Source organism: Marmota monax, unplaced genomic scaffold (genome assembly GCF_021218885.2).
Source record: "Marmota monax isolate L192 unplaced genomic scaffold, Marmota_monax_Labrador192_F-V1.1 WCK01_AAM20220418_F8-fsc00168, whole genome shotgun sequence".
Classification (NCBI taxonomy): Eukaryota; Metazoa; Chordata; class Mammalia; order Rodentia; family Sciuridae; genus Marmota; species Marmota monax.
The window spans coordinates 3328833-3345000 of NW_026692492.1; the positions used below are offsets into that span (position 1 = coordinate 3328833).

The 16168-nt window shown below is 52.1% G+C and overlaps 1 protein-coding gene across 1 annotated transcript in view; it reads left to right on the forward strand.

Annotated features, from left to right (window-relative positions):
• LOC124092051 (basic proline-rich protein-like) overlaps positions 1 to 16168 on the forward strand; it is a 19332-nt gene continuing 3164 nt past the window's right edge. The window contains 2 exon segments of the mRNA XM_058579085.1: positions 1 to 111; positions 4203 to 4339. Of these exon segments, the coding sequence (XP_058435068.1) occupies positions 1 to 111; positions 4203 to 4339 (248 nt within the window).

The window sequence follows — 16168 nt, forward strand, 5'->3', positions numbered from 1 at the left end:
ATGAGTGTCCAAGAGGCTCGGCGGGTGGGTGATCATGGCGCCATTTTGAGGAGATCACTGGTGACCGTGGGTGCTGGGGAGACCATCATGGCGCACTCGGGCGATCGTACGGTACTGTGAACCCACAGAACATACAACATCGGGAGGTCACTCCGCAAAGAGGTCAACTTTGGGTAAATGGAGATGCCAATGTGGGTCTGTCCATTGTAACAGGGAACAGGGGGAAGATGTTGGTAATGGAGGAGGCTGTGCTATAGCAAGGGTTCGGGGGGTGTGGATAGTCTCAGTAGTTTCTACTCGATTTGGAGGTGAACCTAAAATTTTCCTAAAAAAAATAAAGTCTATTAAAAATCGACCAAAAAAAAATGACAATATTGTTGAGGGCATTTTCTAGTAACGTCTATCAGGTAGAGACCAGAGACGCTGCTACATGTCCCCATGATGCACAGGACAGACCGTCCCAGCACAAAGCAACCCCGTCCCCCGAGCTGACGGTGCCAAGGCTGAGAAAATCCTTTCTCCGCGCTAAAGAACGGAGCTGCTGGAGATTTCACGGCTCCGTGTTGTCCTCTTAAACACTCATCCCCCAGAAACCATACGGGCGGTGCTAACCCAGAAAATAGACGACCCCACCCGGGTTGAAAGATCTCGTCCCCGTCACGGAGGGCGGGAGACGGTGACGTGCCAACAGGTCCAGTGTTGACTTTTCTTCTGAGCCGCTCAGAAGGGCGCTGCCACCTTGAGTTTGTCTCATGTGTCTCTTGTGAAGTCGTCCTTCTGCCCTGGAGCAAAAGGAGAGCTCGCCGGATCCGCAGCAGCTCCGGCGGAGCCGAGCGTCCAGCCATCCATGATGACTCACGGGCCACAGGGAATCGTCTTAGAGGAGCTCAGAAGAAATCCTCTTAGCAGGAATTTGGGGCATGAGAGAGAAGGGGAGGGCCTCTTGGCTCATCCTGGTGGGAGAGGGGAGTCGGTCCTCTCTGCGCTGGGGGAGAAGAATCCGGAACACGTCCATACTGTTCTCTTTTTTTTTCTACTCTCAAATCTAGCTCCTTCTTAGCAGGAATTTTAAAAAATAAAATAAAATAAAGGGAGGGTCAAAGTGGACACACCATGGGTGGGGGTATCGTGGCCTGGACCCTTCCTCTCTCTGTTCGTTCCATGGCTGCCCCGAGCTGAGCTGCTACTCTACACCACACCCATCCGCCATGATGTTCTGCCTCACCTCAGGCACAGACCCATGGAGCCCTCCAACCGTGAGCCACTGGAAACCTTCCGTCTCTTTAACTCTATTTTTCTCAGGGATTTTGTCACAGAAAATGGAAAGCGCATAGCCCCTCACCCACTGGGGTCCCAAGATACCCGTCGTCACATGGAGTAGACGCCGTGTCCCGTGGAGAAACAAAGTGGGAACGTCCCATGGAGATGGAGACCCCGCGCCTGTGGACGGTCCCTGTGTTTACCTGCCTCTCATCCTAGGAAGGGCAGCTCGGGAGAGCAGGGCCCTCTGCAGCCGGGCATCCTAGAGGGATGACCTTAATCGAGTTAGACAGGCTGAACTGGGACACAAGGCGGCCGGACGCTTGAGCAAGCAACTGTGCATCCTGCACCACGGACAGGATCGAGGTGGAACATGCCCCGGTCTCCTCTCGGCTCCGGTCACCCCATCCAGGGTGCGTTTGAAATCTCGGCGGCCCCGAGGCTCACCTGGTTTGACCCCCGTCCGTTTCAGGATGAGAGCACATCGCCCAGGAAGGTCAGGTCCCAGATCCCACCCGGGAGCTCAGGTGGTCTGACTCTGTCCGGACGATGTGCCCATCTGTGTCCCAGTGTCCTCGATTTACAAGCACACGAGTCCTGTGACATTGGTGCTCCTCATGGCTTAGGTATGAGGTGTCCCCTAAAGGTCCAGGTGTGAGACAAGGCAAGAAGGCTCAGAGGTGAAATGATCAGATTACGATCATCCAGATGTGTTCCACACTCAGTGGATTAATCCACTTGGATGGACTCACTGGGTGGTGACTGCAGCAGGTGGGGTGTGACTGGAGGAGGGGGTCCCTGGGCTGTGCCTTTGGGGTCTCTGTCCTGTCCCTGGTGAGCAGAGCTCTCTCTGCCCCCTGGTGCCCTGTCCTGAGCTGCTCTCCTCCTCCAGGCCCTGCCGCCATCTTGTTCTGCTCCCCTTGGGCCAGAGCCATGGAGTTGGCCAACCATGGACTGGACCTCTAATTCCATCATGGAGACCCACCCTCGTGACCTCATTTAAACCTAATTACCAAAGGACCCGCCTTCAGATATCACCCCATTGTGAATTAGTGCTTCAACATATGAATTTGGGGGTGAATCACAATTCGATCCATAGAAGTTCATCATGGTGGATGAAACCTGTTCAACTCACGAAAGCTAGAAAGGAGGGAGAGGAGGAGTAGGAGGGAGGGGGAGGAGGAGATGGAGGAGGAGGAGGAGGAGGAGATGGAGGAGGAGGAGGAGGAGGAGATGGAGGAGAAGGAGGAGGAGATGGAGGAGAAGGAGGAGGAGGAGGAGGAGGAGATGGAGGAGGAGGAGATGGAGGAGGAGGAGATGGAGGAGGAGGAGATGGAGGAGGAGGAGATGGAGAAGGAGGAGGAGGAGGAGGAGATGGAGGAGGAGGAGGAGGAGGAGGAGGAGGAGGAGGAGATGGAGGAGAAGGAGGAGGAGGAGATGGAGGAGGAGGAGGAGGAGATGGAGGAGGAGGAGGAGGAGGAGGAGGAGGACATGGAGGAGATGGAGGAGGAGATGGAGGAGAAGGAGGAGGAGATGGAGGAGGAGGAGATGGAGGAGGAGGAGGAGGAGGACATGGAGGAGGTGATGGAGCAGGAGGAGGAGGAGGAGGAGGAGGAGGACATGGAGGAGGTGATGGAGCAGGAGGAGGAGGAGGAGGAGGAAGAGGAGGAGGACATGGAGGAGGTGATGGAGGCTCAGCATCCTGGTCCACAGGTCAAAGACTTCCACGGAGCCCTGTTGCTAACATATACACCTTTGAAGCTGCATGGAACTTGGAAACGAGGCTAAGGTATCTGTGTTACACTGGGGGCAACCTGACGTTGATGGGACCCGAGGACGTTATGTTCCATGACATAAGCCAGGGCCGGGTGTGGTGGCTCATGCCTGTCATCCCAGCGATTTGGGAGGCTGAGACAGGAGGATGAAAGTTGGAGGCCAGCCTCGGCAGTGTAGCAAGATTCCGTCTTGAAAATGCGCGAGCCCCGACTGTCAATCACGCCCCAATACAGCTGGGGAACTGTCAGCCCAGGGACCGCGTGCGATGCTGGGTATAGGTGACGAGGCACAGCCCTGATGTGCTGTGGACCTCCGCAGCCCGCTGCAGGGTCCAGGCAGGGCCCACTGTGACGTTCAGCTGGATTCCTTCCCTGGTGACCATGTGATGTGACTGTCCCAGAGAGCCACCAAAAGGTAGCAAATGGAAGCTCGGGAACCTATGTTCGTGGGCCTTCTGCAAATAGAATGTCAACCTGGAAACGACCCTGAGTCCATCAAGAGAAAGACGGGGGACAGACAGACCTGGGTGGTGGGACCCAAGGTCCAGGGGACAGTTCTATCAATGGCCCCTGGTGCTGACCCCACAGCCTCCTTCCCAGAAGCCCTGGACCTGCAGCCCTGCCTGGCCTCCAGGCACAGGCTCCGCCACCTTCCTCACACACCTCCTGTGACCTGCAGGGGACATGCAGGCGGGAAGTCACGTCCCTGAGAGGAGCCACGTGACCCTGAAGGGGGGACTTCTGGGACCCTGACGCAGACCAGGTCCTGGGACCCAGGGGGACCAGGACCCTTCCTCCAACCCTGAAATCTGCAAGAACAGGTTCCACTGAGAACCAGGCAGCAGGGACCAGGGTGACCCAGAGTGGCCATGGCCGTGGGGACTGGAGAGTCGGATGTCACCCTGCTGTCCGTCACAGTCAGGAGGGACCTCGGTGGGGCTCTCTGGGAACTTCCCTGGGACCCCCATAAAACTGGAGGGCAGGAGGGGCACGCTGTCCCTGTCCTCTCTGAGAGGACCCCTCTGTCCCTTGAGAGTGTCCCCTGCCCCTCTCCACCCCTTCAATACGCTCCTGCCTGTCACTCTGAGTGACACGTCTGACGTCTTGCTGGCTTCATGGCAAGGACCCGGGTTTGAAGGGGTCTTGGTGCTGCTCACCCTGATACAGGGTGAGCGGGCTCAGGGGCCGCCCCTGCAGGACCCTCAGGGACCCTCCGCGCCGCCCGGGGCCCAGGGAGGGGACTTCTCGGCGCAGCGGCGCCCCCTGCAGGCGGGACGGGGAACAGCGGCCGTCGGAGCCCCCGGGTACCGCGGACGCTCAGGGACGTCCATCACCCGCTTTTGCTCCCCAGCTGCTAAAAATGAATATGATTTAAGAGACTAGGAAGGAGACCCCTGGGGACAGGAGGGGACAGGGTGCCAGGCGGGGGGGCTGGGGAAGGAAGCCCCCCCAGGGTGCCCGGTCTGTGCCCATGCACCTCGAGGAGCACCCACGAGGGTGTGTGGTTAGATGATCACCTCTGACCATCGAGGACTCGCTGCCAGGACAGGAGGGGACAGGGGTGACCAGGCGGGGAGAGATGTGAGGCTGCTCCTGGCTCCTGGTGTGTGGGGCCCAGAGAGGCTGCTCCACCTCCTGCCGCGCACAGCACAGCCCACCCCAGAGCACCCCCAGCCCCAGAGGCCCCCAGTGCTGAGGAGAGAACCTGCCGTCAATCATGATGTTCCCAAGGGCCAGTCACGATCGTCACCGTGACAGAGCAGCCAACAACCTGACTCTCCGTGTGATGAAGCAGTGGGTCACGTGGATTGCAGGGTCCAGTGAACTTTGAGTTGTTGTGACCCCAATAAAACCATTTGGAGAAGGAGAATTTATCTGGGGCTCCTGGTGTCCGAGGTCCAGTCCCTGGTGGCCGACTCCGTGGCTCTGGCCCAAGGGGAGCAGAACAAGATGGCGGCAGGGCCTGGAGGAGGAGAGCAGCTCAGGACAGGGCACCAGGGAGCAGAGAGAGCTCTGCTCACCAGGGACAGGACAGAGACCCCAAAGGCACAGCCCAGGGACCCCCTCCTCCAGCCACACCCCACCTGCTGCAGCCACCACCCAGTGAGTCCATCCAAGTGGATTAATCCACTATGAGTCTACACCTCTCACAACCCACTCATTCCACTTCTGAACCTTCCTGCGTGGCCTCCCACACGAGGTCTTGGGGACCCCTCATATGCACACACCATGACTCATGCAGCAGAAGGGGACCTGGACAGCCGGGCAGCTGTCCCGTGGACCCCTCCCTGCGGTGCACCCTCCCAGCAGGGTCTGGTCCTCCCCGGAGTCCAACATGCCCACTCCCCTGAGCACCCTGAGCACCTGCGTCCCCACCCCACAAGGACCACAGCAGCCGCCCACAGGAGGGACAGCCGCCTTCGCCTGATTGACAGATGTGGAGCACGGTGTCCCCGCGGGTGAGACAGCCCCCGGGCTGGGCCCTCCGGCGGGTCTCCATCAGCTGTGGGGGAAGGGGACGGGGTTCTGTCCCCCCACAAAGGGATCGTGCCGGTGGCACTAACCAAGTGGCCCTGCAAACCTGTCCCCGTGCACGACTGCAAACAGGGACCTCGGAACCTTGGGCCACAGGGACCCAGCTGCAGAGCTGAGAGTCAGCCAGGTCAGCCCCGGAGAGCAGGAGGCCAGCTCCGTCCCCCGCTGGGAAGAATCGATGTGTTTGTGCCGAAGCCACTAAGCACCAGCCGGGTCTCCCAAAGGACAATAAAAGGGATCCGTTTGACGTCTGAATGGCCCCGGGGACACTGTCACCGTCACCCGATGACAGGGTGGAATCAGGAGCTGCAGGTGCAGGGTCTGGGAGCCCAGCGTGAATGACCCCCTGGTGGCACCTTGGACAAAGAGGGACACAGCATCTCTTCTTTCTTTCTCTTTTTCCCCTGGACCGATTCAGTGAGTGACCACAGGACATTTTCCCTTCTGTTGAAGAACCGAGTCTCCCTCATGGCATGGCTAATGACAAGCCCTTGGGGCCTTTCGGGGGCACCGAACACTGTCCCCTCCTGGGCTGGACTTGTGGGGCCGCCTGAGGGGTTTCCACCGTGGGCTGCGGGGACATCAGGGTCAGCAGGGGAACCGCTGTCCAGGGTCCCTGGAAACGACCGGAAAAATTCAGGGGCATCCTGGACCTTGTCCCTTGTCCCCTAGATCTGGGGTCAGAACCGTCCTGGGCTGGGGACCTGTGGCCTTAGATTCTGCTGGGTCTTTCCTTCTATTTTATTTATTTTATTTTTGGGTGATTTGGATCTTTGATGAGGTGGTGAGGTTCTTAATGAGCACAGTGATTTGCATATTCATAGGACATTCATACATATTCATGTCTATCTTATAGTATATGTTTATATGCTAATTTATAGGTAAAAATTTATATGATTCAGTCACATGAAATATATTATTAAACTATATAAAATATATTATTAAATTTTGTTATATAATCATATTATTATAAATAAAACTATGATATATAATTATACAATGATATATAAAATTATAAAATATGATTAATAATATATGAAATCATGACATATAAAGCTGTAATATGTGATTATATAAAATATATAAAATTATAATATATAACATATAAAACTGTAATGTATGATTATACAATAATATATGAAATTATAATACATAATTATATAATGATATATAAAATTATAATATATGAATTTGTAATATACAATCATATAATAATATATAAAATTACAATATATAAAACTGTAATATGTGATTATATAAAAATATAAAATCATGATATATGATTATACAATGATATATAAAATTATAACATAAACCTGTAATATAAAATTATACAATAATATATAGAATTATAATATATAATTATATAGTGATATATAAAATTATAATATATAAAACTGTAATATATAATTCTATAATAATACGTAAAAGTATGATATATAATTATAGAATGTATTTTAAATTACAATTTGTCTTATATATAATAACATATAAGATATATTATTAAATATATTATTAAATTTGTAATACATATATTATCATTTCATATTAAATATATTATTAAACTATATAAAATAAAATTATGTTGTATAATCATATTATAAATAAAACTAGGATATATAATTATACAACAATATATGGAATTATGATATGTAATTATATAATGATATATAAAATTATGATATATAAAACTGTAATATGTAATTATATAATAATATATAAAATCATCATATATAGTCATACAATAATATATAAAATCATTATATATAATTATAGAATTATTTTAAGCTATAATATAATCATATAATAATATACTAAGATATATTATTAAATATCTTATTTAAATTCATAATGCATATATTATTAATTCATATTAAATATATTCTTATTAAATACATTATGATATTTATATTATAACTCATAAATATATTTTTGATTTATAGTTTTACATATTTTATAATTGTGTATCTTTCTATATTTCATACATGTGGTACATTTTATAATTTATATATGCATTTTTTATTTTTAATTTATATACATAAATGTATACATATGAATTATATTTTAAAGTATATTTAAATGTGAATTAAATACATACTAAAAAATATAAATGTATGTATTATCAATAAGTTTTATAAAATCTATGTATATGTTTTGCTGAAGTGGATCAGGGATTGGACTCAGGGACCCCCGACCCCTGAGCCTGGTCCCCAGCCCTATTTTGCATTTTATTTAGAGACAGGGTCTCCCTGAGCTGCTCAGGGCCTCGCTGTGGCGGAGGCTGGCTTTGAACTCGGGATCCTCCTGCCTCAGCCTCCCCAGCTGCTGGGATGACAGGTGTACACCCCTGCACCAGGCTAAAATAGATTCTCCCATATCTTAATACATATATAAAATTGATATATCACCTTTATTAAAAATCGACCTATAAATCTATGTAGCATTTTCACATAAATTCCTGATGATACAAATTCATGGTCGACTCACACATAGATCTATGATCGACTCATACATAAATCCGTGTTCCATTCACATATCAATCTACAATTATTTCACAAACAAATTTACATATTTATTCATAAAATTCATAATTTCTTAATAAGCATAATAAGAATGCGTTTTTTTAAAAAAATAATGCACTGCCAATGACCCACAAGGCGACACCACGTCTAAGTCACGGGTGGGACTTTGGGCAGAGAGGGACCCAATATATTGATATTGATATTGATATTTGTGCATTATCTTCTACTTTAGATGTGGGAGGGATGTTCTCACATATAAATGAAAAGAAAAAGAAAAAAACACATTTAATTCGGAAGCCACTTAGTCGCTGCTGGTAGAGACTGTGCCCCGAACGTCCCCACACTCAACAGGACAGCAGCCCCATTAGCTGAGATGCATTTTATTCTTCAAAACGAAAGAAAAGACGGAAAACCTCGGTCCGAAGCCTTCACGGGCTGCACGCGGGCCCCTCCCTTGGTGGACAGAGGCACTGGCCCAGGTGCATGTCTGTGTGGAGCAGCTTGTCCCCCACCCGCTGACCTATCCACCAACAACACTCTGTGGCCAGCCACAAATGGGCTCCCGTTAGGCTCAGACGGTGACACTCGCAGGAGCTATTTGCTGTTTCTGCACAGAGGATGGGGCACCCTGGGGCTAAGCCCTGAACCATGGCCATCTCGGAGACTGCGGTCTACAAGCTGGACGCCTGGAGGGGCTGAAAAGAGGACGTTGGGCAGTCACACAGTGACCTGGGGGAACGGCTGCCATCTCTTCAGTGATCTCCGGGTGTGAAGGACTGTGCTGGTCAGCGCCTGCTGGACCATCAGTGCAGCCCTGAGGTCCCACCAGGGCTGCAGACTCCTGTCAGGGAGCTAGCGGGGGCTTGGCCACCTCTCGGTCTCTCCTGTGGCCGAGGCCCAAGCAACCCCTGGGCCAGGAGGGGACCTCACGGTGCAGCCACAGATCACCTCTGCATGTGGCTCAGAGCCAGGCAGTGCCCCTGGGGACGGCGGAGCTTGGGAGCCACCACAGGGCCAGCAGAGCTCACTGGGTCTTGTCCACCCCAAGAAGAAGTCTCCATCTACAATCTCTGCAGAGAAGCCTGAGCTGTCACCAGAGAGGACAGGTCTAGGCGTCCTCCTTATTATTACCATCATCATCATCATCGTTATCATTATCATTATAGAACTGTGACAGTCACGGCACTATGATCGCCCGATCACGGTGACACTGTTGTTATTGCTATTATTATTTTTTCAAACTGATGTCTAGACAATTTCTTGGTGCATTTCATTAGAAGAGAGACTTGGTTTTGCCTAGTTTCTCCTCATTCTCAAAAGAGCTCCTCTTTCTGTATCAGTCAGCTACAAGAGAAGTCATGCCGCATAACAAAGATCCCCAAATCTCAATGCCTTTTGATAATAACCATTTTATTTTTTCACACTTTCGAGTCTCTGGGCCGAATCACATTGGGATGATCTTGGCAGGGCTCTTCCGGGCTGAAGTAAAATGCACGATTTGGGCTGGATTCACACGTTCTCATCATTCTGGGACCTGCACATTTCTCGGGCGTTTTCATGTGAATGTCTAAATGCACCATAGGAGTCACTGTAGTTCCACTTTCTGCAAAGTCCTTCCATGTCTTGTGACCAGAAGCAAATCAGACGCTCGTCCACGGTCCGTGTGGAGTTGAGAGATGTGGTTCTGCAAAAGTCACGAGGGAGACAGAGCTGTGGTCAGCTCACATATTGTCCAGGGCCACCCTGCAGCCTGAAGATGTTTTTTTGAGCCAGAATCAGGAAAGAGGTGGAAGGGCAGAGCTGACAGCAGGACGGCTATCCCCTGCCCACTGCAAAACTCCATATGATCCCAATTCTTGGTCTCTTCCTCTCTGCATCAAGCTTTTTATAGATCAAGCTTTTAGACTCTCTGTCCTTGAGGGGACTGTCCATATGGGGAAAGGTCATTGCTCTGGGTAGGAGCAGGAACCAGGAGTGTAACCCGCCCATCCAACAGCGGTCCTTTTGACCCCAGCCTTCCCAGCAAGCCTGATCAACAGCACGACTGTGGTAGGCCCAAGTAGTGGAATAGTATACAGCCACCAACACAAAACAGACCCTGATGATAAGCCACACGTGGACCCATCTCAGTGCTGAGCAGAGGAAGGCAGCCTCAGGAGAGGGCACACTGTCTAGTTCCACTTAGAAAACTTCAGAAGCAGGAGTTGAAAAGAAATGGATGTCTGTATTTCTTTCCTTTGCCAGACTGAATAATATGGAAGGACCCTCTTCTGTGCATCCATCCTTCCTGTAATGGACACTGGGGTGGCATCCAGCATTGAGCTACTGCGTATCATCTTGCCACAATTCCAGGCTCCTAAGTCCTCCCCATTTTGCCAAATGCTTTCAGATCTAACGTTCCCAGGAGTCTTCAATGGGCTTCTCTGGGTGGACAGATGATTGACATCTTGAATCCTATCACCAACAACGAGTGTGCAAATCTGTCTTCCAGACCCCACACTTGCAGGATTTTTTTCCCTCCCCGATGTCATTTCTTCCTGTTCTCATGAGCACCGGTTTGTCACCCGTCCAGTGCCATTTAATCACCCACAGTCAGGGCGAACTGGCCTCAATTTAATTTTCTTGCAAAACCATTTGATATTCACATGAAGTGCCTCAGCCGAGCCGGCGACAGGAGAGTGACATTAGGCTTTCACGCTGTGTCAAGAAGAGAAATGTATTCATTGCACGGCTGACCCCCAAAATGTGCGGCGCCCTGCCAAGTCTAGCTCGGATGATGTCTGGGGTTATAAATTATTTAAATCCCATTGGGTTTCCCCGATGGGTTTTTCCTTAATTGAAAAAAGAAAAAATGCAGAGAAGCCTGACCGCAAATATCGTGCCCTGGGCCCGTCCTCCTGTGGCGGTCAGGGAAGTTGGTTCAGTCTTTGGGGGCAGTGAGGAGGGGCTCAAAGTGCAGCCCAGCACTGATGGTGGCCATGTGTGTCAGGCAGCTTGCCAGCACTGTAACAAACACCTGAGACCATCAACTTAGGAAGAAAAAAGGTTCGTTTTGGCTCATGGTTTTGGAGGTGCGAGTCCCCGGTCTGTTGGTAGCACCACTTTGGGCCAGTGGTGAGGCCGAGCATCATGGCGGGAGCTGGGGGGAAGAACAAAGCCACCCAGGGCCATAAAGAGAAAGAAGGAGGAAGAGGAAAGAGCCACAGTCCTTTTATGACCTCCAAAGCCACACCCCCAATGGCCTCACTTCCTCGCCCTAGGCTCCGCCCCTTAAAGGCACCGGCACCTCCCAATAGCAGTAAGCTGGGAACAGACCTTGGACACATGGGCCTTTGGTGGGGAGCACTGAGGACCCGCCTCCGCCTCTTAACCTGGGAAATGGGAGGCTGTAGAGAGCGCGGGAGAAACTGACCAGCAAAAGGAGGCGGTAGAGAGCCCTGGTCTCAGTCTCCAGTGTCCAGGTCAGCTCGGGAATCATGAGGGAGGCCAGAAACTCTACCCACCCATCAACTCACCTGCCGGTCCAAACTGGGGTGCGTGCATGTGGGTGTTGGCGGGCACTTAGATGCACGGGTGCAAGCGGACCCCGTGGAGGAGCATCATCCTCCAGCCCGTGAGTTTGTGAGCTTAGAAGCCCCTGGAAACCCGGGACTGGGCCCTGGTCTGATGCCGTGATTTGCCTGTTGGGCATACAGCAGGTGCTCAATAGCGGTCTGTCCAGGAACAGAAGGCCCCAGTGTGGGTGGTCAGGGCAGCTGGCCCTCGGGGGGCTTGCTCTCCGGCCTCTGGCCTCCCTCCCTCCCCCTCGGGCCTCCGGTATGGAAGTCCAGGTGAAGGTCAGTCCTGAAGGGCAAGCTGCCCGGGGCCTCCGGGGATCCTCCCGTCCGCCAGGCTGCCAGCCCGTCTGACACGCAGGACAGCCCGCCGTCCCCCTGGGGACCAGCCATCCTGAAAGGAGGCGACCGCGGCTGGCTCCCCACTGGCCTCATTTCTGGGGCACGTCGCCGCTGAGGGAGCCATCTGGATGCCCAGTGTGTCTGAGAGGGACACGCTGCTAGCAGCAGAGCTGACCCTTTAGTGCAGTCAAGCAAAAGGCGTCACAGGCCAGAGCCACAAGGAAGGACGCGCGCTCAGAGAAGAAGAAGAAGAAATGATTTGCAAAGCCACGTCGATGTCCAGCCCCTGACCCCAGCCCAGGGCAGGAGGTGTGGACACCCACAGCCTCCCGCACACTGTGTCCGGGGACAGGTCCGTTGCCCTTGAACCGTGGACGGTGCATTTGTTTTTTTCCTAAGACGATGAGAGGAACCGCAGGCTTCTCTCTGCTGGACAAAACCGCCGTGACCCTCTGCTGCCCCTCAATCCAGAGACGTCCCTCGAGTTGGAATCTAGGAACACCCTGGATGGTGGAGATGTCCCCGTTTGTATGGAGATGGACAGTCTGGGTTTGGAGTCCCGTGAGATGCTGACCCTGCATGGCCATCCGCAGCTGATTGACAGGTCCTCTGTCCACGCAGAGTTCTGGGTTCGAAAGACGCACAGGAGAGTGGCCCCTCGGCTGAAGCCATCGCCGCGTGGACTCAGTCATTGAATTTATGGTTAAATGACCTCAGACACAGGAAGCATGAGTTCAAAAGGCTTCAAAGGTCCATACCCAAGTGACCAGGGGTGGCTCAGTGGGTAAGCATCTCTAGGTTCCAAAAAAAAAAAAAAATACGGAAAGAAATTGAGAGAATGAAGAAAAAATATATAAAACTCCCCTCTCTTCCCTACAGACCCGCTCAGAAAATAGACTACTGACCCTCAGATGGCTCTTGGCCAGTTTGCTCCTGAAGGGGTTTGTGCCGGGTGGACGTCGACACCAAGACAACGCAGACCTGTGCAATGCTCCTAAATCAGAATCATCCACCTAAAATAAATCCTATCTGCCAGGCACGGGGACACCCGGCTGGCTGTCACCGAAGTGACTCTGGAGGCTGAGGCAGGAGAGAGGTATTTGTTCTATAATCCATATGTTTTGATGTGTGCAAGATACATATGTGACAAGGAAAGACAGACTTGAATATGTAAAGAGTTCTTAGGAATCAATAACAAGCAAAGGAGTTTTTCAAACAGGCGAAGGGTTGGAACAGACGTTGCATCCAAGAGATGGAGGCAAATCATGGAGATGAGTCTTCAAATGACGCCAAACACCCCACGTCATGGGAAGGTGAAGCTAAAGCGTCATGGGCCACTGAATGAAGTCCCACCCCTGTGGTGATGTTTGGTCAGTGACCGAGAGGTTGTGTGCATGGTGGTTCCTGGTGAGTGTATTGCCCCATGGCTCCAGGGCAGACTCTGTCCTGAAGGTGTCCTCTGCACTGTGGGCATCTGGGCACTGTCCTCTCCTGACCTCCCTTCCACTCTGCCCTGGGTGTCCCCCACCCCGGTCTCTCCCAGGCCTGGCCCTCACCCTGGAGCAGGGACACAAGGCCACCTCAGTCCCATCTCTCCCCCAAGCAGACGAGGCCAGCACCACGGAGCTGCCTGAATTTGGGGGTGGGGAGAGGGACACACCCCGAAGCATCTGTCCATCCTGTGGGCACCCCAAAGACAGAAGCGAATCTGACGGTCAGCCTGGGTCAGGCTCAGAAAGGGAGCTGAAGTCCTCAGGGGACCCCATGCAGCCTCTCAGCGTGGAGGACTCCCCGTTTCAGGGATTAGAAGGAGCAGTCCAGCTGGGGTGGACATGGTGCTGCCCAGAGACTCCCCAGGGCCCACCTCCTTCCAGAGCCCAGATTCCCAGAGCCATTATTGCAGGCTTCGGACTCTGAAGGGTCCCCTCCAAGCCCATGAGTCTTGTCCACCTCCCCAAGCTCTTCCACCCCCCAAAACAAATAAATAAATCTGTGCATGTCCAGTAAAAGTGCAATTTTTATAACCCGTGTCCAGTTTTTTCTGCCCAGTTACCAGTCGGAGCAGGTTAATGGAATCGCTGACTTGATCGCATTGAGACACGTGATGATCCAGAGGCTTGTGGGCGTGGCAATGGGGGGGGCGTGTGTCTAGGAATGATTGGCATGTGGGACAGCCAACTGGAGAGGACGCCCTCCCCACGCGGGGGCAGCACCGTCCAATAGGATGGAGGCTTCCTTGGAATAAAAGCGGCTGCAGGTGCGAGCCTGGTTCTTCTCCAAGGGGCTCCCGCGGCTGCTCCTCTGGCCCCTTCCCTCTTCCCAGGTGGACTGTCCAGTGATTCTGCAGGGAGTTTCCAGAAGCCTTGGGTCTGGCCTCGGGTAGCACCGCGGATGCCTCTTGCTCTGGGGCTCAGCCTCTTGGACTGTGGGGCCTCTTGGACCATCTTTGCCCCTGACCTCAGCCTGTGACAGCCCTGTGACTCACAATAGCCCGACTGTGCAGCCAGCCTCGGTGCCCGCCACCGATGGAGGGGTAAACAAAATGTGGTCTGTATACACAACAGAGTATTACTCAGCCATGAAGAAGGTTGCAATGATGGCATTTGCAGGAAAAAATGGAGGGACCGTCCTATTTACGGAAATAAATGAAACCGAGAAAGCACAGGGTTGGATATTTGCTCTCTGGAGGACAATAAGGGACAACACAGCCTGCCCTGGTGACATGGAACTTAGCTGGTGTCCCACAAGGTCCAGGATGCAAGCCCCCTGTTGGGACTCCAAACCTACACACACTCGGATCTTCCATTCCCCGAGGAGCCCAGTGGGATGATGGTGTCGGTGGCACTGGCTCCTTAGCTTTGCCCGAGTGTGTCATTCAGAGCTGGGGTCCTTGTCACTGCAAGAAAGAGAAAAGGACTGTGTTCAGGGGAAAGCACTTTTTCTTCTGCAAAACTCTGGGCTGTGAAGCTCGCCTGCCCCTGGGCTTCCCAGACGTCCAGGCTGTGACCTTTCCAACTGTTTACGGCTCTGTGCTTGCGCTGGGCCTTGCGGGAAGTGGCATTTCATGGCCGCCCTGACAAAATGCCAAGCCCCCGCCGGCTGCCGGGGGTGATTCCTCTCCAGTCTCATCTGGATTTATGTGGCTGTGCAGAAAATAGCGCCACAGTCCCCGGGAAGGACCAGAGACGAGGTTCTCCTTCTCAGAGACTCTGTCTCCTTATGGATAGAGGCTGGGCTGGACCTCTAGAGGTCATGGTACCTGTCACCGTTCAGCTTTCCATCACTATGACAGACACCGGAGGCGATCGAGTTATAGAGAAAAGAGGTTTTGGAGATCTCAGCCCAGGTCATTTGACTGTGTTCCTTGTGGGGTGTTGATGTTTGTTTGCTTTCTTGGATGGACTCACTGGGTGTAGACTGATAGTGGATTAATCCACTTGGATGGACTCCCTGGGTGGTAGCTGCAGCAGGTGGGGTGTGGCTGGAGGAGGGGGTCCCTGGGCTGTGCCTTTGGGGTCTCTGTCCTGTCCCTGGTGAGCAGAGCTCTCTCTGCTCCCTGGTGCCCTGTCCTGAGCTGCTCTCCTCCTCCAGGCCCTGCCGCCATCTTGTTCTGCTCCCCTTGGGCCAGAGCCATGGCGTCGGCCACCAGGGACTGGACCGCGGACACCGTGAGCCCAGGTCAACTTCCCGTCTTCTAAGCTGCTGATTTCTGTTGCTCCCAAACCAGAACCTGACCTGACTTTGTTTGTTGGTGGACACTTGCTGGATGCTGTCAGGGATGTGATGTCCAGGTCAAGAAGGTGGCAAAGGTGACCTTTCAGGGACGTAAAAGCGTTATTTTTCCTAAAAAGAGAGAGAGAGCGCTACCGTGGGTGAGACACTGTCCCATTCCCGTCACACAGATGTCCCCCGTGTACCCTTCCTGTTGTCAACCGCAGGTTGGTTTTGGCTCCAGGGGACTTCGATGAGCACCCTCCGTCCCACAGTTCGGATCCTGAGTGTCCCCCGAAGGCTTGTGTGTTGAAGGCTTGGTCTGCACGAAGTAGAACCTTTAAGAGGTTGCACATAGTGGAAGGGAGTTGGATCATTGGGGTTGGGACTGGGAACCTCAGTCTCCTCCTCACCCTCTTTACTTCCTGGCTCGGGAGGTGAGTGACTTCACTCTGCCACGCCCTCCCGC